The sequence below is a fragment of the Ailuropoda melanoleuca genome, chromosome 12 (assembly GCF_002007445.2).
Source record: "Ailuropoda melanoleuca isolate Jingjing chromosome 12, ASM200744v2, whole genome shotgun sequence".
Taxonomy (NCBI): domain Eukaryota; kingdom Metazoa; phylum Chordata; class Mammalia; order Carnivora; family Ursidae; genus Ailuropoda; species Ailuropoda melanoleuca.
Genome location: NC_048229.1, coordinates 17417718 through 17438200, shown reverse-complemented (window position 1 = coordinate 17438200; position 20483 = coordinate 17417718). Strand labels below are relative to the sequence as shown.

Below are 20483 nucleotides of genomic sequence, written 5' to 3'. Positions count from 1 at the left end.
AGGACTCACTGAGACTGCTTAGCATTTTCAGCCCGAGCCAGTCAGGCAGACAAGCTGTGTGACTCGCAAGGCAAAATCATTCTTAAATGTTATAGCCCTAAGACAGCATGTAAACTGAAAAATCACCTGATAGGTTATATATGAAATGACACTTAAAGATTTTAACTTCTCCCTGAAGGAGTTCAGAGGCAATTATGTTACGAAAGCCTTTTGGGTACCATTTACACCCACAAAGAGTTTCATAGTTAAGGGGATGTGAATATAAGTATGTACGAGACAGCCTGTATATTGACAGACTGTTCGCTCATTCATTTGTATTAGATAATACTACTGGGTGCACCTACAAAATACATCTGAAAGATTCAGCCCCCTCAGGTTTTAATCTGTCATTTCCTAGCAAAATGGGATCAAACAAGCCCTGCGTACTACTTGCCAGTGAGGGCTGTGGGGATGCCGGGCCCAGCACAGTGGGACCGGCAGGGAGGACTAAGCGCTGAGCACCCAGCCTGGACTGAACCAGACAGCAGTCAGCTGTGCTCTTCAGACCCGGCATGGCTCCCCCACCAGTCACATCACAGCGTCCAGGGCCGAGACTCAGGCACGGGTGTTTTCCGAAGCTCACCAGGAGAGTCCATCGTCGGAGACAGACACAATAAGGACTAAGGCCTTTGCCATCCAGGGTAAAGTTGGCTTTAGCATTTAAAACCGAGAAGGATTTAACGTCACCGTCCTGTTCACTAACACCTACAAATGAGAGGTAAACTTGCTTTCTCCAAACCCTTTCATTCCGTGAGTGTGTGTCTCTGGCGTCCGTACCTTCCGGTTGTCTTGATGTAGAGTCGGGCATAGAGGGAGACACGAACAGTCTAGAGGAGAGCTGCCATTGGTCTCATTCTAATCTATATTCTCAAGTAACACACCTCTCGCCACAGCCACTCACCACTGTTAACTGTCCGTTTTTATCTTTATAGACTTGTTCTTCCGGTCCTGTGTCGAAAACAATCGTGCCTTTTTTTCCAGGACTGATATAAAACTGTAAACTGAAAACACACCAAGTAATCAATTACTGAACGTTCTATTTTTCACCTTCTGTCTACAAAAGAAATTCACTTATGAGGCTTTACTAGTTTCGAGATCAAATTCCCATTTGTATTATTAGAGTTTTATTGCACATTTTGAGTCCTCAAAAGACAACCATGGCCACAACCGGGAACTTTACCATGTGTTCTGGGGGCTATTCCCAAATCACCTGAGCATGTTCAGCTCTTCGGGGGGCCAATCTGCCATCTGAAGAACCACCTGCATAGGTCCTGCTGAAACGCTCATGGGGTGGCCAGGTCTCCCCTCAGATCCAGCAGAGCGCCCCCCATTCTCTCCCCCTTTTGCACATAGGAATTTGCTCACCAGCCTACAGTGGCTTGAGACCCGCTAGGAGCAGCAGCAGCGGGGGTGGGGCGTCAGCCTGCCAGCATGGGGGCTCCGGGAGAACAGCGCTGATGGTGCTGTGCCTGATTCAGCCTCAGGAACCCTCACACCGCCCCTGACCAGCCAGCTTGACACTGGGCCTGCTGCTCAGCCACCTTGCGGCCGTGAAACAAAACCTGGCAGCTCCGTCAGCGTGGTGACTTACGTAAGAGCACCTCTGTGCCGTGTTTCTCCTCTGTCCTAAAGAAATTTTACCCCTGTCCTCTCATCAGTGGTAAGCAGCCTGCCACGCTGCGGCCCATGGTGTTCAGCCAACTGTCCTAGACAACAGGCCTCGTCAGGAAAGGTGTGGCTGTCACCTGCCCCGGCCCTGAGGTGCACAGTTCCCTGGCTGACAGCTTCCCCCAAGAACGGAAGGCCCTCCTTGGAGAACTGTGCCGGTTGCCTTGGTGAACGAGCGATCACTGAAGAAACCACCTACCTTCCCTGGACGACATTCACAACGTTCCCCCTCTTCAGCAGCATGACAAGCTTTGTGACTGCTTCGAAGACGTGCTCACACCGTAAGATGGCATCCCCCTGGCAAGGAGAGGACATGGCACTTGCGGTAGCAGTGGCTTCAAAGAAAAATACTCCATACGGAGGCTTCACGGCGGGCAGCTCAGTAGCGTGGCAGGGTCTCCCTCCTCCAGCAGACACTGGTGGCCGTCACTTACCTTTTGTTTGTGGTCCTCCGGCGAGACGTGAATGACCAGGATGCCGTCACTGAGGCTGCTAGTAGAGACACCTTAGGACAGATCCCACAGTGAGGGACCAGGAACTGAACAACTGGACACTCATGCAGAAAAAAGAGGCAGTGTACCTAGGGGCACCCCAACCCCACACACTGTCCCTCCTCGCTGGGCCCCGGAGGATGAAGGGCACAGCCCGCAGTCAGCGTGCTACGAGGCTGTGAAGGGCTGCACTTAGAATAAAACATAGGTCATTGGAGAAGGGGACTGTTGCCTGACCCGGAGACTTGGGGGGGAAAGGGTGGCCGCTGACATTTATGCCAGAAAAAAGCGTCACAGGCCAGGCCCCGGGCAGCCCCAGCCTTTCTGGGCACCCTACACTTCTGTCTTCCTGTGGAGAGCGCCTTCCTTACTGGTGTTCCTCGGGAGCTAAGTCAACCCAGTGAATGGTCTGAAGGCGCCCTGCCTCTTACCTTTGAGGGTTGGGTATTCTATTTTCTGCTTGATTCTGGCAAGCTCCACCACGTAAGCTGCTTTCTGGGTAAGGAGGAGTTGGCGCTGCCGGGCCTTGAAGCCTTTCCTGTCATATTTAATGACTGGGATACCGTACTGCAAGGAGGGCAAGGTGACTCCGTGGGGGGAGAGGGCGGAGTACGGAGTTCCTTCTTACTCCAGACTCTGCTAAGACCGGTTCCTTCAAGCGCTCAGTCCGAGAGAGGCTCAAACAAACCGGTATTACCACACAGTGCTTCCCACCATCAACCCCTTCAGCCTCTCAGTACCCCCACTATCCCTACTCACAGAAGGACAGAGGCAGCAAGAGCTCAGGGAACCTGCCCGGATGGGCAGCTAAGTCATGAAGCCCGCATTGGCACCCTGCCACACTGCTTCTAAGAGGGGGTGTTCACTGATTACGTTCACAGCAGCGTTTCGCTCAATATCATAGAAAACCAAACCCACGGGGCGCCTGGGTGGCTCAGTCTATTAAGCGTCTGTCTTTGGTGCAGGTCATGATCCTGGGGTCCTGGGATCGAACCCTGCATCAGGCTCCCTGCTCGGCAGGGAGTCTGCTTCTCTGCCCCTCCCCCCTGCTCATGCTCGCTCACTCACTCGCTCTCAGATAAAGTCTTTTTAAAATGAAAGAAAACCAAACCCAGTTTCTAGGGTGACAGATACCTAGTGGTCACATGGGCCCCACAGTCTTCGTTAATACCCAGAGCATTACAGTCGAGCACCTGGCCCACCCCCACGCCGCCCTTCATTTCAGCAGTGCTTCCAGGCACTCTTCATACAGTAAACAGACCCTGTTAAGGGAATCCTATTGGACCCAAGGACACATATTTCCTTACCTGGATTTTCTCAGTGCTAATGAGTTGAAGCACTTTGGGATTAATGTCTCCTTCATCTGGGGAGGGAACCAGAACACAGCTAGTCATCACTAAATCCCATCTTGGTGCGTTGGCAGCTGCTGGATTTATGCCCCTCCGTGACCAAGACCTCAGCTATGGTCAGGAAATGCTATGGAGTCAGACAGCTTCTTTCAACTCTTAAAATAGGAGAAGCGAGTGCACAGATGGAAAAATGTACTTACCGATCCGACTATTGGCAAAGGGCTGGCTTAAGACTTCTGCATAACCTTCTTTCTTTCCCCTGAAGAGTTCACTTGTAACCACCTTTTGCTGCATCTGATGGTACAGAATTGGAAGTACAGAGCAGTAGCCACGGGGATCCTTGGGACAGAGGCCCCTTAGGTCCACGGGATGGCTTACTTTCTGGATAAGCTGTAGGAGGCTCGTCCTCCTTTGGCACAGAAATCACAACACGTTCCAGGCTTTGGCCAAAATGCCCTAAAAATTATACCGGCAGAGACCGGAGCTGACACTTAATGCCGGTCTCTCGCACGCTCTTCCCAGAAGTGGAATTTTTGAATTTCAGAGAGCAAGTCCTTCCTTCTAGGTCAGAGATCCGCAAACTACAACCGAAGGGCCACATTCAGCCTGCTGCTCATTATTTGTAAGTTTTTTGGTTTTGTTTTTTTATTTATTTTTTTATTTCTGGGGGGGATTTTTTGGCAGCACGGCTCTGCCGTCCGCACATGTTGTCTCTGGCAGCTTTCATGCTCCGGTGTCAGAGTGGAGATTGTAACAGCGATCATGTGGCCCGTAGACCCCAAGATATTACTCTCTAGTGCTTTACAGAAAAAGTCTGCCGACCTGCAGATAAGCATAAACCAAACCCTGCAGCAGAGAAGGGGTCCTGCCTTCTGGGCTGCGTAGGGGACCACCTGGGTCGTGTTCCCAGGGCAACAGTGTGAGCGGCGTTACTTAGAACAGCTGCCCTGGAACTGGAGCCCTGTGCCAATTGGCCTAGGTGTGTTTAATCCTCAACACACATACAAGGCATGGGCCCAGTGAGCCCCTCGGTTCCCAGGTGAGCCCGGGGGCGTGCACCATCAGTTCTGGCCCTTCCCCCGCCTTGCCACCTGCCCGTGCTCCCCCCATCCCTACCAGTGCTTTCCTCTCGGCCGTGATCCCGCAACAGTACTTCCGGACCAGGTTCCTTGTGCACATTTTCCTGAGCAGGTCCGATGCCTGTGTGGAGAACACACTTCTGTCCCACCTGCCTTGCTCACACCCAGTTCGTGGGCTGTGGCCGCAAAGACAGAAGCGTTGAAAGCACAGTTGAATCCAGTCTCATGTAGAGTACAGCACCGGGGCGCCTGGGTGGTTCAAGCGGTTGAGCATGTTCCTTCTGCTCACGTCAGGATTGAGCCCTGCGTCGAGCTCCCTGCTCGGTGGGAAGCCTGCTTCTCCCTGTCCCTCTGCCTGCCGTTCCCCCTGCCTGGGCTCACTCTCTCTAATAAATAAATAAATAAAAGTATTTATTTAAAAAAATCAAAGTGCAGCATTAGTATTTAAAACTCCAAGCAGGCAGCTCATGTGCCAATCTTGCACTACCTTTTCTGTTGCTAACTGTTGCTGAACTACTGGTGTTTTTTTTTTTGTTTTTTGTTTTAAGATTTTATTTATTTGACAGAGAGCGAGAGAGGGAACACAAGCAGGGGGAGTGGGAGAGGGAGAAGGAGGCTCCCTGCTCAGCAGAGAGCCTGATGCGGGGCTCGGTCCCAGAACACTAGGATCATGACCCGAGCCGAAGGCAGACGCTTAACGACTGACCCATCCAGGCGCCCCTAAACTACTGGTTCTTAAACTTGAATGTGTTTGTCATCCGAGGATCTGGCCAAAAAAAAAAAAAAAAAAAAAAAAAGGAGGGGGACTCTTAGAGATGTTCAGTAGACCCAGGCTGGGGCCCAGGATCTTACAGTGGCCCCCACTGTGCACTAGACAGAGGGTCCTTAGAACCATCTTTTGAGAAACACTTTTCAGGTGACAGTCATTAAAAGCCATCGGGAAGGCTACATCAAGGATGGGAACTATTCACAAACGTTCTGTGCAAACAGACCTGTTGGCTTTAGAGTATGAGTTCAGAGGAGTGACATTTCCCTGTGTAACAGCCTTGCTAAGGCAACGCTTTGCTACGGCAACCCTTTCTAGCCAAGGGAGGCTGCGTGAAGACGCAAAAGCTGAGCCCCGTCAGTGCCCGAGTCACTCGCAATAGGAGTCCCCGTTCGGTCCTCACATTTTCCAAGATGCCAGGAGGCCTCAGCCAGCTCTTGTCCAAGACATTCTTTGGGACATGATACCGAAGATTCAAGATGTAATTCTTCCGCACGAACACGATAAACTCCTCGTTGTCGGGGCAGAGGGGTTTGTTGCGGTTGATGAATCCCTTTATGAACCTAAAGAGGCAAGCGTTTTGTTAGCTTTCTGGCCCATATCTTCCCCGAGATTCTCTCCACCTGTTTAATTTCAAAGGAGGCCAAAAATGGTGGCGATTGCTTTGGTCGCCACGCAGGGCGACAGTCACGTAGCCCATAGGTTAAGTCTGCCCTAAAGATATGTTCTAGTTCACCCGTACTCTTTTTTGTTTTGTTTTGAGCAGTTTGAATTGGTTGCTAACAACAACTAGCAGCTGACCTTGTGACTTGAACTAAGAAACTAACAAGCGTCATGGGTATCGTGATCGCCGTCAGATTAGGCAGCTCGGAGGAAAGCAGTGGAGCCGAATCCCTAAGGCCTGACATCCAGAAGGGAAGCTTAGCTTTCTGCATGAAGCCAAAGCACTCAACCAAGTCCACGATCACCTCCTGCAGGGAACTCACTTCCTCACGGTCCGCACAGCCCACGTTCTCCTTTGGGCCGCCTTCCGAGCCAGGGCCCCTCTCCAGTGCGCTTCAAGTCTGATGGCTGAAAGAGTTCACTGCTGGCATTAGAGGCTGAGCGCAATCACACTTAAAGACAAAAGGCTCTTTTCAGAATCTCTCACCCCCCTCCCAGACATCTGGACGCCCACCGCCACACTCGGCAGGCCCCCCCGGGATGGAAAGTTGCTGAGTGTCACGAGTTCCTATCTGGGGGTGCTCAGGCCAGGCGTCTGAGGAACTCCAGCAGCGCTGCAGGAAGCTTCGAGGAGGGCCCTGACATTGCATGAGGGGTCAGTTTCCCCAGGTCGTCTTGAGGGGCACAGGGTAGTCGTGGGGCTGCGTTTGGTTTGTCTCGTCCAGTATGTGCTTTAGTTGTCCACACTTAAAAACCGAGACACGTCAATTGGGATACACAGAGATTTCGGGCTTGTTTCCCAATTTTTAAATGCTTTTCATATTTTGTTCAGTATTCAGTTTGCTTAAAAATGTTTTCTGGGGCGCCTGGGTGGCTCAGTTCGTTAAGCATCTGACTCTTGGTTTCAGCTCAGGTCATGATCTCATGGATTGTGGGACCAAGGCCCTGAGTCAGGCTGCGCTCAGCACAGTCTGCTTGAAATTCGCTCTCTCCCTCTCTGTCTCAAATAAATGGAGGTTTTGTTCCTCATAGCAGCGCTGTTTCGGTTCCAAAAACAACTACAGCCACCCACACGTCCATCAACGGAACGGCTGGATTGTGGTAGACTCCTACAGCACAGGGGTCAGCAAACTACGGACCTCAGAACCGCCACCTGTTTTTGTGAATAAAGTTTTATTGCAACAGGACTATGCCCATTTATTTATGTATCGCCTAAAGTACCGTCTTGCTACAGCATCAGAGTTGAGTAGCTGTGGCAGGGGCCAGATGACCCACAAAAGTCTAAAGGACCATCTGGCCTTGAAGAAAAAGCTTGCCAACATCTGATACCGGGCGAGCTATGCAGCTTTATATGAAAATAAATGACCAAATCTACGCAACGCTAACTGGTTGAATTCAGGAACAAAAATGTCCCTAAAAATACAAATGGTATAATTTAATGAAGTTCGAAACATGCAATATATCCTTTAGTGATGCATCCATAAATGGTAAAGCTATAGAGAAAAGCAAGGGAAGGATAAAGGCGAAATTCAGAAGAGGGATGGGGGGTGTGGGGTTGAGAAGAGACTGGAAAGCCACAGGGGACAGGTTCCCGGGTACTCCCAGGGTTAGTATCCTTTTAAAAAAATGATTCTTTAAATGGTCACATGCTGCGAATCAAATAAGCCACGTTGGTGGGACTGATGCGGGCCACTACGTTACAATCTCGGATTAATAGAATAAAGATGAGCCGCACCCAGGTTTCAAGGACCAGCAGGCGGAGAGAAGCCACAAAGAGCCTCTGCCTCCAGGTGCCCCATGGGTGAGAGAGAGAGAGACAGCAGAGCTCTGGCTCTGCAAACGGGCAAGTTTCTGTTTAATTCTTACCTGCTTGTCTTTTTTTCACATACTCTCTCCTTTCTAGGCAGGCTTTGTATTTGGCTTGGATCCTCGCAACTGAAGATAAAAGTGTGGGTGAAACGGCTTTCAGCTCTGCAACTCTGTAGTTGTGCTCTTCAGGGGGGAGGTCAGAAGGGGCCTCGGGGTGGCGCAGTGCAGAGCTGCCGGCTGACCCAGGGACTGGTGGGGAGCAGGTGGGGGTACAGGAAGCCTGGCTGCCAGAAGCTCCCGGCTCCCTCCCCCAGGGTAAAGAACAGACTCAGTGGTAAGAGCCCCCACGCGGTCTGCTGAGGGCCGGTGGGCCCCGGTTCCAGGCTAGGCACTGTTTCACCCGCACACCCACCCCTCGAGGCAGGTGCCAGGTTCATGCCACACATGGGTGCGCAGGCTTGGGTGGTGGAGACAGCTGCAGGGCACAGCAGTGTGGCTACTGAGGAGGAGCGTGAACCTGGGGATGCAGGGCCACATGCACACTCACCCCGGAGCTTCCCCCTCCACCTGCTGACCCAGTTCCCACCACAGGCCAAGCTCATCAAGCGACCCCCCCCCCCACCGCAGACCAGCGGCATCCCATACCCCGGAGGCTGATTAGAAACGCTGACTGAGTGCCCCCCTGCCCCGCCTGCAGCCAGCACCTGCACTGTCCCAGGTCCTGGGATCAGTGCTTGCTGCTGTCAGGGTCAAAAAATAAATGAGATCTGTAAGCACAGTGGTTACAAGCCCAGGTCCCGAACCCAGAGAGACCCATGTTCAAACCCCAGCTCTGCCGCTTACTAGCTGTGCAGCCTTCTGCAGTTTACCGACATCTTGGACCTCAGTTTCCCAGAATGTAAAGTGGACATAATGTGGCCACGCAGATTTGTTCTAAGAACACACCGAGGTCCTGAGGGCAGAGGACTTGATATGCAGCAAGCACTCAGATCACTCAATAGTGGATGTCTCAACAGAGCAGTTGAGATGTCAAGGGAGAAGCTCCATTCCACTTCAGTAGTTTAAAAAAAAATTTGCACTGCTCCACGTCCACCCCACCCCGTAACTTTCCTCATTCACCGTTCACACCGCCCCCCCCCCCGCCAGCTGCAGGCTTTGAAGCAACACCTTCCAACATCAGATACCCATTCGGAATGAAGTTTTCGAAGCTTCATTTGAGGTTTAGGCCCTGGTGTGGCCCAAGAGTTGGGTCCTAACGAGAACTGGGACAGAAATCCAGTGTTTAAGTGTCCGTGTGCACCCAAGACTGCCCTCCAAACGCACATTTAGGCAAACATGTATCTTATCATAACCCCGTATCTTGTTCTGGTTTCCAAAGCCAACACTTCTGACGCTGCATCGCACACCCTGGTAAGGCGTCTCCCCAGCTAAGCTGGTTCATTTCACATTCTACTGAAGTCAGGACAGAGAAAATCATACCTAATTGATGTTTACTAAATTCAAAGGCATCTTCAGTAGCAAACAGAGTTCTGGGGAAACGAATGAATATTTTGGTTCTAGAAGTGAAAAGAGAGATTGTTGTAATGATTAATTTGATCGGTTACCACCTGCATTGGCTTCAATAGTGTCCCCTCCCCCAGAGCCTCAGAATGTGATCTTAGGGACGCCTGGGTGATTCCGTTGGTTAAGCATCTGCTTTTGGCTCAGGTAATGGTCTTGGGGTCTTGGAATTGAGTCCTGCATCGGGCTCCCTGCCTGGCAGGGAGCCTGCTTCTCCCCCTTCCTCTGCTGCTCCCCCTGCTTGTGCTCTCTCACACTGTCAAATAAAGTCTTAAGAAAAAAAATGTGATCTTATCAGGAAATAAGGTCTTTGCAGATGTCATTAAGGTAGGGACTGACAGGAGATAGTACGGAATTAGGGGTGACCTAAACCCAATAAGTGTGTGCCTGTAAGAGAAAAGGGGACACACACACACAGGGAAGTTCATCTGAAGATGGGCAGAGACTGGAGAGATGGGGCCACGAGCCAAAGAATGTCAGGATCCAGCAGAAGCTGGAAGAGGCAAGGAAGGGTCCTCCTGCAGAGCTCGCTGACACCTTGATTTTGGACTTCGCACCTAACCGTGAGAGAGTACTTTCTTGTTCTAAGCCAGCCAGTCCGTGGTCCTTTGCTATCCAGCCTCAGGAAACTACAACGCCAATTTAACCTGACGTTACTTCCCTGGGCTTTGAAAATTGATGACAAGGAATAGGAGTCTAAGTTTAAAAGAAAATCCCATCAACCAGCAAAGATCAATTATCAATATCCATCACTTCCTGCCTGCCCTACCCACCCTGTGAGGGAAACTTCCCAGGGCAGCCACCAGGGGGCAGCAGTGCCTCATGCCACGTGATCCCATGTTCCCATCCCAGATGAGGGAATGGGGACAGACACTACCTATGACCTCCACCATCTGCCTCCCTCAGGATGTGCTAAGCCCCATTCCCCTTGGGGATCTGGCTTGGAAATGTAATTAATTCTCGAAGCAGGGCCAGGAACAGAAGTGTAAGGATGGAGAGGGACCAGGGTGGCCACAGAGGGCTGTATACAAGTTAGGGGAGTTAGGGGTTGGCAGGCAAATTGCATCGATGGATTCAAAGGCAGAAATTCTCTGCAGCCTGGGAATGCCCGTCTACATTCTTGGGCACTGTTCCTTACCACCACATGAACCCTGACCAAAATGACTAACAGGACAGACTAAAATCTTCCCGGTTCACCCCACTGAGTTTGTCTCAATGCTGTCGACGTGTATGAAAGTCCTCCTGCTCCTGGACAACTACAGCTACAGTAATGTGCTCAGAGTTCTAGAACACCACCTTCCGGGATGCCACAGGACCTTTCACTTCACGTAAGTCCTGATACCCCCTCTGCGAGGTCCCGTGTGCATTTGAACAATAAAAAGACCAGGCAAACTCATTTTGCAGGCAAAGATGTGCAACCCAGCCCCAGGTCAGGTACAGAACACAGGGCTCCTTTCTAACTTCGTCTCCTCCAACACCCTTCCAACCGCCTGGAGCTTGTGATACTGTGATTCGTAATAAGAAATACGTATGTGGTCTTTGTCCCATTCTAGTGCCCTGGCTCCCCAAAGCCTTATAACTAGAGCAATAGGGGCATCTTCTAATATTTGGACCTTGTTCCTGAGATAGTTTCAAAGTGATAAAAGTGAAATGGGTGTCTTGCTACTTATAACAGGTCCCTTTCGACTGCACCACACCTGAGTTTATGCGAAGGAGGTGATGTTTGTCAAGCCCCTGGATAACCTAAGGATGGGGGCTGGTTGCCAGGGGAACCAAGCTTGAGATGAGAGGCTCAGAACTTTCAGCCCCGCCTCCAGGTAGGGGAGAGGGGCTGGGGGTTGAAGAGATGACCAACAGCCAATAGTTTTATCAATCATGCCCGTGTAATGAAGCTTCCATAAAACCCCAAAAAGGACATGGCTTGATGTTCTGGGTGGACCTGGAGAGAGCATGGAAGCACTATGCTTTTCCCCTATGCCCCGCCCCATGCATCTCTTCCAACTGGCTGTTCCTGAGTTCTATCCTTGTGCAATAAGCCAGTAATCCAGTAAGTAAATATTTTCTGAGTTCTGTGTCCTGCTGTAGCAAATCAGTCGAACCCAAAGAGGGGGTCCTGCGCAGAATAGATATCCAGTCGGTCATCAGAAGCATAGGTGACAACGGGGACTTGCAATTGGCATCTGAAGCGGGGGACAGACAGCCTTGTGGGACTGAGTCCTTATCTTGGGCATCTGATACTAGCTGGGGGAGACCATGTCAGAATTGAAGTGTGGGACACCCAGCTGCTTTCAGAAGTATTGTGGAATGTTCTGAGTGTGAGCAAAGTACCGAGAGCAGGCACACACACGTTTTTTCTTTATAGAGCTGCATTTAAATTGAGTGGATGTAAGTATTTGCTTGTAAATCGACATAAATTCTTTAAAAATTCGTCCCCGGGCTCTCAATGCATAGGGATGAATGCACAGAACTTTTTAAGGGGGATTTCCTGGCCGCTTACCTCCCTAACTTGTACTCCTCCGGTGTATAGCCAATATACCGGATCAGCCGTTTCACGCCCTCTGCTGGAGGCCCATGCCAGTGCGGCCAGGTGTCTGGGCACAGGGACTTGTACCTGGGGAGAGGAGAGGCCCTTCTAGAAAGCCATGAGACACTCGCCCCCCCCCACCGGCCAGAGGTCAGCTTTGCCCAGCTGTGGCATGCCAGTCACTCAACACAATCTAGCAGACTCGTCACACCAACTTCCTTGAATTTAACAAGATACACTTGGCAAGAAAGATAAAAGGGTGAAACTGTTTCAATAGGGTAGGTCTGGCCTGTCTTCATAGAACAATAACATCATCAGACACTCCATCCAAGAAACTCCATTCCACTCCTAAGTATACATGCAGAGACACAAAAACATACATCGACATACAAGATCATATGTGAACGCTCAGCGTCACAGTGTCTTTAGTCATCGTAGACAAAAGGTAGAAAAGTCTCCATTTGAGACTCCATTCATCTGCTGATGAATGAGTGGACAAAAAAAACATGGGCCAGCACGGAAAGAAAAGATTCCATGCCTGGTAAGGAATGAGGAACTTGGACCCAGTGATGACTTAAGATCCTGATTTCAGCCTACATTTCTAGTATGTGGTCACTATAAAAAAACCCCATGTGGTCTGCAACATAATGAAATAAGCGATGGCAGGATTACAAGTGCCTGTGGACTAAAGGCTAGAGCCGCTGGGCCGGCCTGCACTACCTGGGTTCGAGTCCAGCTCAGGAGCTGGGCAAGTCCACTTGCCTCCTCACCTCTGCAACGAGAACAAGTAACAAGACCTTCCTTGTGGGGCCGTCACGGGGCCGAAGTCAGATAATCCATGGACAGTACTGGACATAGTCCAAGCTACAAAAAATGTTAGCTATGGTGTTCCTATTATGCTTCTTACCCTTAATATTGTGATAGAGTTTGTTCTGTTTTTAAAATCACATTTTAGGGACACCTGGGTGGCTCAGTTGGTTAAGCAGCTGCCTTCCACTCAGGTCAGGATCCCAGGGTCCTGGGATCGAGTCCCGCATCGGGCTCCTTGCTCAGTGGGGAGCCCATTTCTCCCCATTTGTGCTCTCTCTCTCTCTGACAACTATATAAAATGTTTTTTAAAAATCACGTTTTAAACTGTTAAAAACATGTTTATTTTCCTGGAACTATACTTAATGAAAAAGTCCATTAAGGGCATTGCCACGGGTGGATATCTATGTCGTCCCCTTCATCCTGAACTCATGGGCTGAAATCCTAACCCGCCAAGTGAACGTATTAGGAGGTGAGGGCCTTTTGGGAGGTGATGAGGTCATGAGCGTGGAGCCCCCACGAATGGGGTCAGTGCCCTTATAAGAGAGACCCCAGAGAGCTCCCTCGCCCTCTTTCCATCATGTGAGGACCCGAGAGAAGGGCAGTCTGCATGTAACCCAGATGGGGTTCTCCCCAGAACATGACCTTGCTGGTATCTTGATCTCGGATTTCCAGCCTCCAAAACCGTGAGAAGTACTGTTCTGTTGTTTATGAGCCACCCAGGCCATGGTATTTGTTACAGCAGCCCTAACTGAGACATTAAGTGTCCCATGTTCTTCCCCGATGACCTCTCTCGGTCCAGGCATACACACCAAGGCGCAGGTGCGTGCCTACCCCAGGGAATGCAGTAGGGCCTCAGGCCCTGATGCCCCCTGTCCAGTCCACGCCTGTCACTAGCACACGCCATCAAAGCGGTCCCAACATGGGGCAGACAGACGAAGGGAATGGGAAGATGTCTTAAACACCCACAGGCAGAAGGGCTGGGCACTCTGTCCTTTTCAACTCTGAAATGCAGTTGCTTCCTGATCAAGGGAGCTGGTGCCAGGCAGAGCACACATCTCCTCCGAGGAGCTCCAGCCCCTCCCCCGGCCCCCCACCCCCACCCCTGACCTGCAGCCTTGCGGGCCCTCCTAGGTGGTCCTCCAGCCGGCCCAGTTCCCACCTCGCTAGTGTTTAACCAACAGAGTGAACGAGCCTCAGATGACAACAAAGCAGAAAAAAGATGTGTGCAGTGCAAAAACTGCGGAAAACTGGGAACGTGACACGAGCAGGTGCTTGGGGGGTGGGGCGGGCAGCGGCTGCTGACTCTGGCCATCTCCACCGGAAGTCAGATTCAGAAAAAATGAATATGTGAAAAAATGAACCACTTGTAGCTGAAGAGCAAAAGCAGCATATAGAGGAGGTACCTCGGGGGGAAAGGCAAATAGGCTGGTAGGTCCTCAACCAATGAAGCACTGAGTTATCATACGACCTAGTGATCTGCTCCTAGGTATACACCCCCCCCACAAAAACCACATGTCCACGTAAAAACCTGTACATGTTCCTAGCAGCGTTATTCATAATAGCTCCGAATGGAAACAACCCAAATGCCCAACAACGGATAAATAAAATGTGGTCTATCCACACGACGGAGTATGATTCAGCCCTAAAAGGAATGAAGCGCTGAACCGTGCTACCACGGAGACGAACCTTGAAAACATCGTGCAACGTCACAAAAGGCCACGGACTGTATGATTCCACGCATATGAAATTTCCTGAATAGGGAACTCTATAGAGACAGGAAACAGCTTAATAGTTGCTTAGGGCTGGGGGCTGGGGTGGTAAGGAGATAAGCGGGTTATAGCTAAAGGGTATCAGCAAGTACATCAGTCATCGACATAACAGTGAGGCTGGAGAACAGTATGGAGGGTCCTTAAAATTTAAAAACAGAATATCCTATGATCCAGCAATCGCAGTACTAGGTATTTTACCCAAAGGAGACAAAAATACAGATTTGAAGGGGCACATGCACCCCGATGTTTATAACAGCATTATCAACAATAGCCAAACTATGGAAAGAGCCCAGATGTTCATTGACTAATGAGTGGATGAAGAAGATGTGGTGTGTATACATACACACACACACACACACACACACACACAGAATATTACTCAGCCATCAAAAAGAATGAAATCTTGCCATTTGCAGCCACGTGAATAAAACTAGAGTGTATTACGCTGAGCGAAATAAGTCAGAGAAAGACAAATACCGTATGATCTCACTCACATGTGGAATTTAAGAAAACACATGAACATATGGGAAGGGGGAGAAGAAAAAAAGGAGAGAGGGAAACAAGCCATAAGAGACTCTTGACAACAGAGAACTGAGGGTTGATGGAGGGAGGAGGGTGGGGGATGGGCTCTCTGGGGGATGGGGATTAAGGTGGGCGTTTGTTATGATGAGCGCTGGGTGTTGTACGTAAGTGATGAATCACTGAATTCTACTCCAGAAACCAATATTGCACTGCATGTTAACTAACCAGAATTTAAATAAAATAACAGTGAGGAAACAGATTATTACTTAATAAATGCATATAAGCAGATACCACCTATCAAGACATGAGAATCATGGGAGAAAAACCAGCATGATCCTTGGTAGAGAAAGATCTGAGATCACTAAATCAGGGGCTAAAAATAAGAGCTGCTAGGAAATGCTCAAATTTGAAAGGGCAGAATCTTGACGGGAGTTGCAAAATACAAGAAATTAGATGAAAACCGTAAGCTCATGTACATGAGCTTTGGAGCTGTAGTTCAAAAGAAGGCTAGGAATCAGGTTGAAATGTGAAATTGCCAACATTCATTCACCCACGTCGACCTATAAAAATAACCGTTATGCTCCCCTCGAGAGGGCGAGATTGTGTTGATTTTGTTTGGTAGCACAAATCACACGCAGCCCACCACCAATGAAGTATTAGCGCCCAGCAACTGGGGTGGCGGTGCGATCATATCATTAAATCCTGATGAGCTCCCTGAGAGCAGACAATTTAATCTCTATGTTACGGCAAGGAAATAGGTCATGGCTAGAAGAGACGGGATGGGGATTCCCACCCAGGTTTGCGTGGCTTCAATGCCCATGTTCCCACCACTACACTTGCTTCTCTGGCTAGCCCACGAGGCCAAGAGGTTGGCTCCCAGACTGATGGCACTAAACCAACCCCCTACAGTCACCTTGGGGAGGGTCTTTCCCAACTAGTTACAGAGTCAGTGGTGCGCTGCCCGCGTCTGCCCCCTAGTGGCAGGTCTGTGCATCAGCCTTGCGCTTCCTGGACTCCAAGAAGTTACAGGCTTAGGGAGACAAAGGGAAGGAGGTAAAATGAGTCAGCTTCCTAGTCTCCAAAATGTTAGTGTTCATCACAGTTACTGCTCCAGGAGAATCAAACTGAGTTCCCTGGGGGATAACATTTTATTCATCGCCACACCCCCAGAGACTCCCCACACAGGTTTTTGACTTTGCCGTCTTAGGACCAACAAAACAAACGTTACCTTTGCAAGAAATGCTCGTATTTCCGCCGGTATGCAAAGCCCGCCCGTCTCACCCGCAGGTGCTCCATCAGCCCCAGATACTTGATCTGATGCCTTATGAGCAAGTCGTCAAACTTGCCTTTGGAAACACAGAAGGGAGAGTGACAGTAAAGGACCCCATGGCTCTGTTTCAACCGAGAAAGACCACAGGCTGCCAGCTGACCATTGTAGGGGCTGGATCTGGCTACAGACATATTTTGTCAGGTCCTAATTGTGTGTGTGTCTGCGTGTGTGTTTTAATGGGGGAATTTTACAGGAAAATCTGGATTTCTGCTTTCTCTTGGAAAAAAAACCATGATATCTGGCCATTCTGGGCTCTAGTTCCATGTGGGAACAACTGGTTGGAAGGGAATAGGGCTGCCCCTGGGGGCACATGCCCTTTGCAGTTTGCCACAGTCCCCTCCCCTCCCTACTGCCTTACATCCAGTCTGCTTCACTCATTTGCTCTTCCTGCCTACCTTCTGTACAACTGTGTTACTGACCACAGCATGAGCTTGGAAGATAGCCAAGCCACAGACCATCTTGGAAGACTGTCCTCTGGCGGGAGAGAAGCAACACTGCTCCCCTCACCTCTGACATCTGTCTGGCTCAGCTGTGTTGCTCCTGAAACCGGCCAGGCTCTGAGCAATGTTCACTCAGGACCACCAAAAAAACCCTCTCCCTCCCTATTCATTTGCCTTCTATTATTTAAAAGTGAAAAGAATTCATGTACAAAGGACAAGGAGCAAGCCTATGGGGGGTTTTAGGATTTTAACACACTGCCATCTTGGCTTTCCTCCCAGCCTCATTTCCCTGAGCTCGGTGTTCAGAATGATTCACGACTCACTGGGTTCTTTCCTGTCATTGGGCTTGATGCAACGGATGTACGAAGGTTCCTTAGAGATCAGGATTTCCAGAAGGCTGCTCAGGCTGTTTTTAAACTGAGTCCCCACCTTCAGAGAGAGAGAGAGAGAGAATGAGCTAAGCAGATAGTACTTCTCCCAGTAAATACAGAGCAGATTGGCTAGGGCACAAGACTCCAGCTCTTTAGATCCCAGCTCTGGACAGATTGCCCTACCCATTACCATCTTGCCCACTAAGAAGATTTTGGATGTTCTGGCCTGAGAAGTCCAAGCTCAGACTGGTCAACAGAGGCTGGACAAGCACCTGTCCAGGATGCTTTCCTCATTCAGCAAATACGTGGTGAGCACCTCGTAGGAGCCAGTATCGCCATTGAGACCATCACCCCCACCAGCCTCCCATTTCCTTGTTACCAAGCTTCCTTTATGACCCTTGTGCTGTTATAAGTTCTCTCTTTCTTTGGTGGTATTTTCCTATACTCTCTCCCACTAGATTATACCCCCCATAAGAATAGGGACCTTGTCCATTCTGTTATTGCTAAATCTTGTGCCCCACACGCAGTGCCTGACACACAGGTGCTCCGTGAATGGCTGCAATTAACACACTGGTTGCTACAATTGGAAAGTATATATTTAGTAGTATGTGTTAGAGAGTGACACTTTCAGAAAAAGGAAGGGCAGTTTAAAATGTATAAGCAACTGAGAATAATTGCACCCTCTTTTATCCCCCCACTCACCGTTGGCGGCCTTCTCCGGTTTTCTAACTCAGCCACCAGGAAGCATTCCTTCAGGATGCGGTTTTTGGACCTGCACAGCACCTGAAAGTAAAGGAAATGAGGCCCACATTCACTGCTTCAGAAGTCACCAAGGGTCTTTCCCTTGCCTAAGTGTTCACAGCAGCCCAGAGCTGTTTGTTCTGGGAGCACTTGATGGTGGGAATAAAGACAAACACGGAAGGAAATGTTTAAATACTGGATCCACTGCTCTGTCTACGTGGTGAGGCCATCTGATTGTTTTTCCTCTGACATGGTAAAGGAAACATTGCTCCCAGTCCAGCTGCTACAGAATGAACCAGCTCTTGACAAGTGATCTCCAAGATATGGTGTTAAAAAAAAAAAAAAGCAAGATGAGGACTACATGTGCAGTGGGCGGTTATTGTGTGAGGAGAAAGGAAAAAGAGGGAGATACACACACCCCTTGGTCTCTACCATCCCTGGAAGGATACACAATCAAGTGGCTAGAACAGCTGGCTCTCAGGAGAGAGAGAGTTGGTGACATGGGGTCAAGGACACCAGTTTTTGTACGGTTTGATTTTTCCCCCCGGGCATTCATTTTCAAAATAACCTGCATTACCAAAAATCTTTAATTTATATTTTTAAAAGATTCATTTGAGAGAGAGTGGGGGGGGCAGAGGGAGAGAGAGAATCTTAAGCAGGCTCCACGCTCAGCTTGGAGTCCAACACGTGGCTCGATCTCACAACCCTGAGATCATGACCTGAGCCACAATCAAGACTAGGACACTCAACTTACTGAGCCACCTAGGTGCCCCAAGAATCTTTAATTTAAAAAAATTAATTCGACACTAAAACTCTTTTCTTCATAGCCACACAATGAAATATTTTCAGCCTTTATTTTTAAAAAAATACTTTATTTATTTGTTCGAGAGAGAGAGAGAAAGAAAGAGAGCACAAGCAGGGGGAGCAGCAGAGAGAGGGAGAAACAGGCTCCCCACTGAGCAGGGAGCCTGATGTGGGCTCCATCCCAGAACCCTGGGATCATGACCTGAGCTGAAGGCAAATGCTTAACTGACTGAGCCACCCAGGCGCCCCTCAGCCTTTAAAAAGGAAGGAAATTGTGACACACGTAGGAACATGGATGAAACCAAGGACATTATGCTAAGGGACAGAAATGAGACTCTGAAGGACAAGTACTGTATGACCCCACTTACATGAGGTTCCTAGAGGAATCAAATTCAGAGAGACAGGAAGTAGGGTGGTGGCTACAGGGGCTGAGGGAGGAGGAACGGGGAGTTAGTGTTTTAACAGAGGCAGAGTTTCAGTTTTCCAAGGTGAAAAGGATCCTGGATTTTGGTTGCCCAATAAGGTGACAGGGCTTAACACTACTGACTTGCATATTTAAAAATGGTTGAGATGATAAATTTTATGGTACGTGCATTTTACCACAATTTGATGTTTCTTTAAATTTAAAAAAATGGTTTAATCCACTCTAATTCTGCACTTAACGATGGCTCGAACAAGCAATTTGCAGACAAGAATGAACACATTAGAAATGGCCCATCTTGAAGTCAAAAGAAAGGGCAAGGAGCTCTGGCCCTGGCTGGTGAAGTGAGAAACTCTGAGATTTTTCCATGGGAAGCACCCTCCATGGGTGGGTTTGTGAAGGGTGTGGGCGTGGCAAGGAAAGGCAAAGTCAGGAGAGGAGTACTATGTTCCCTGTGTCAGCCCTTCCACTCCTGGGTCATTCACAGTGACTCTGGGAGGGAGGCACCCCCAGACCCAGCCCACTGATGGGGAAATCCACTTGAGACCCCACGGCTGGGAAAAGGTGGGGCTGACACGCAGCCCCAGAGAGCACCCGCCTAGAGCAGAGATCCAAAGTTAGGAATAGTTCTCTATCCTGTAGCCCAGGGATTGGGACAAGGGGTCCTAGACGTGGCAGAGAAAGATCGGCAAGGCCAGAAGGTACTCCTGAAATGCACAGTCTGTGTGTTCACTCTGAAAAGGTCTCCCTACATTTAAGCTTTTTGTAAACCAAGCTAATTAAGTAAAATCCAATTTTTATAAAACAGTTAACTGTTTCAATACAAAGTAAGGCTTCAAAACACCCAAGTTTCTTCTGATCGGTGAGGTATATGGAAGGAGATTGGAGTTTCAACAGCAGCCCCAGGGGCAAACTTCAGCTCCAGCCCTGATTCATGATGTGACTTTGAGGAAGTTGAGACTTCTTTGGGTCTCAGTTTTCTCATCCTCTGTTCATGCTACCCTGGTATATTCCCACTGCACCAGAATAAAAAATCTCTGCTCCTCCCTGGGGACCTTACGCTGCTGGGCTCTGTCCCCTCTCCTAACATTATACCCCTCACTGAACACACTTTGATTCATCTGGGCCTCAGGGCCTTTGCACACACTGGTCCATCAACCTGAATTCACCCCAATCTTTCCATGGCCAATAGCATTCTCACTCAGGTTTCAGCCCAGAGTCATCTCCACAGGGGTGTTTTCTCTGATCTCTTAAACTAAAAATATCCCTCTCAATCATGTCTTCTTATTTTCTTTGTAGCACTTCTCACGGATGGGTAACTTATTTG

At 49.4% G+C, this 20483-nt stretch overlaps 1 protein-coding gene across 1 annotated transcript in view; it reads right to left on the bottom strand.

Annotated features, from left to right (window-relative positions):
• Positions 1–479: 479 nt before the first annotated feature.
• MYO1H (myosin IH) overlaps positions 480–20483 on the bottom strand; it is a 43260-nt gene continuing 23256 nt past the window's right edge. The window contains exons 16-30 of the mRNA XM_019801809.2: positions 17893–17973; positions 17143–17248; positions 16278–16395; positions 11922–12035; positions 9344–9420; positions 7922–7990; positions 6379–6463; positions 5796–5955; positions 4664–4747; positions 3748–3841; positions 3506–3561; positions 2630–2765; positions 2142–2212; positions 1907–2004; positions 480–1040 (exon numbers count right to left, since the gene is read on the bottom strand). Of these exons, the coding sequence (XP_019657368.1) occupies positions 908–1040; positions 1907–2004; positions 2142–2212; positions 2630–2765; positions 3506–3561; positions 3748–3841; positions 4664–4747; positions 5796–5955; positions 6379–6463; positions 7922–7990; positions 9344–9420; positions 11922–12035; positions 16278–16395; positions 17143–17248; positions 17893–17973 (1482 nt within the window). The 3' untranslated portion in view covers positions 480–907. The remainder of the gene's footprint in view (positions 1041–1906; positions 2005–2141; positions 2213–2629; positions 2766–3505; positions 3562–3747; positions 3842–4663; positions 4748–5795; positions 5956–6378; positions 6464–7921; positions 7991–9343; positions 9421–11921; positions 12036–16277; positions 16396–17142; positions 17249–17892; positions 17974–20483) is intronic.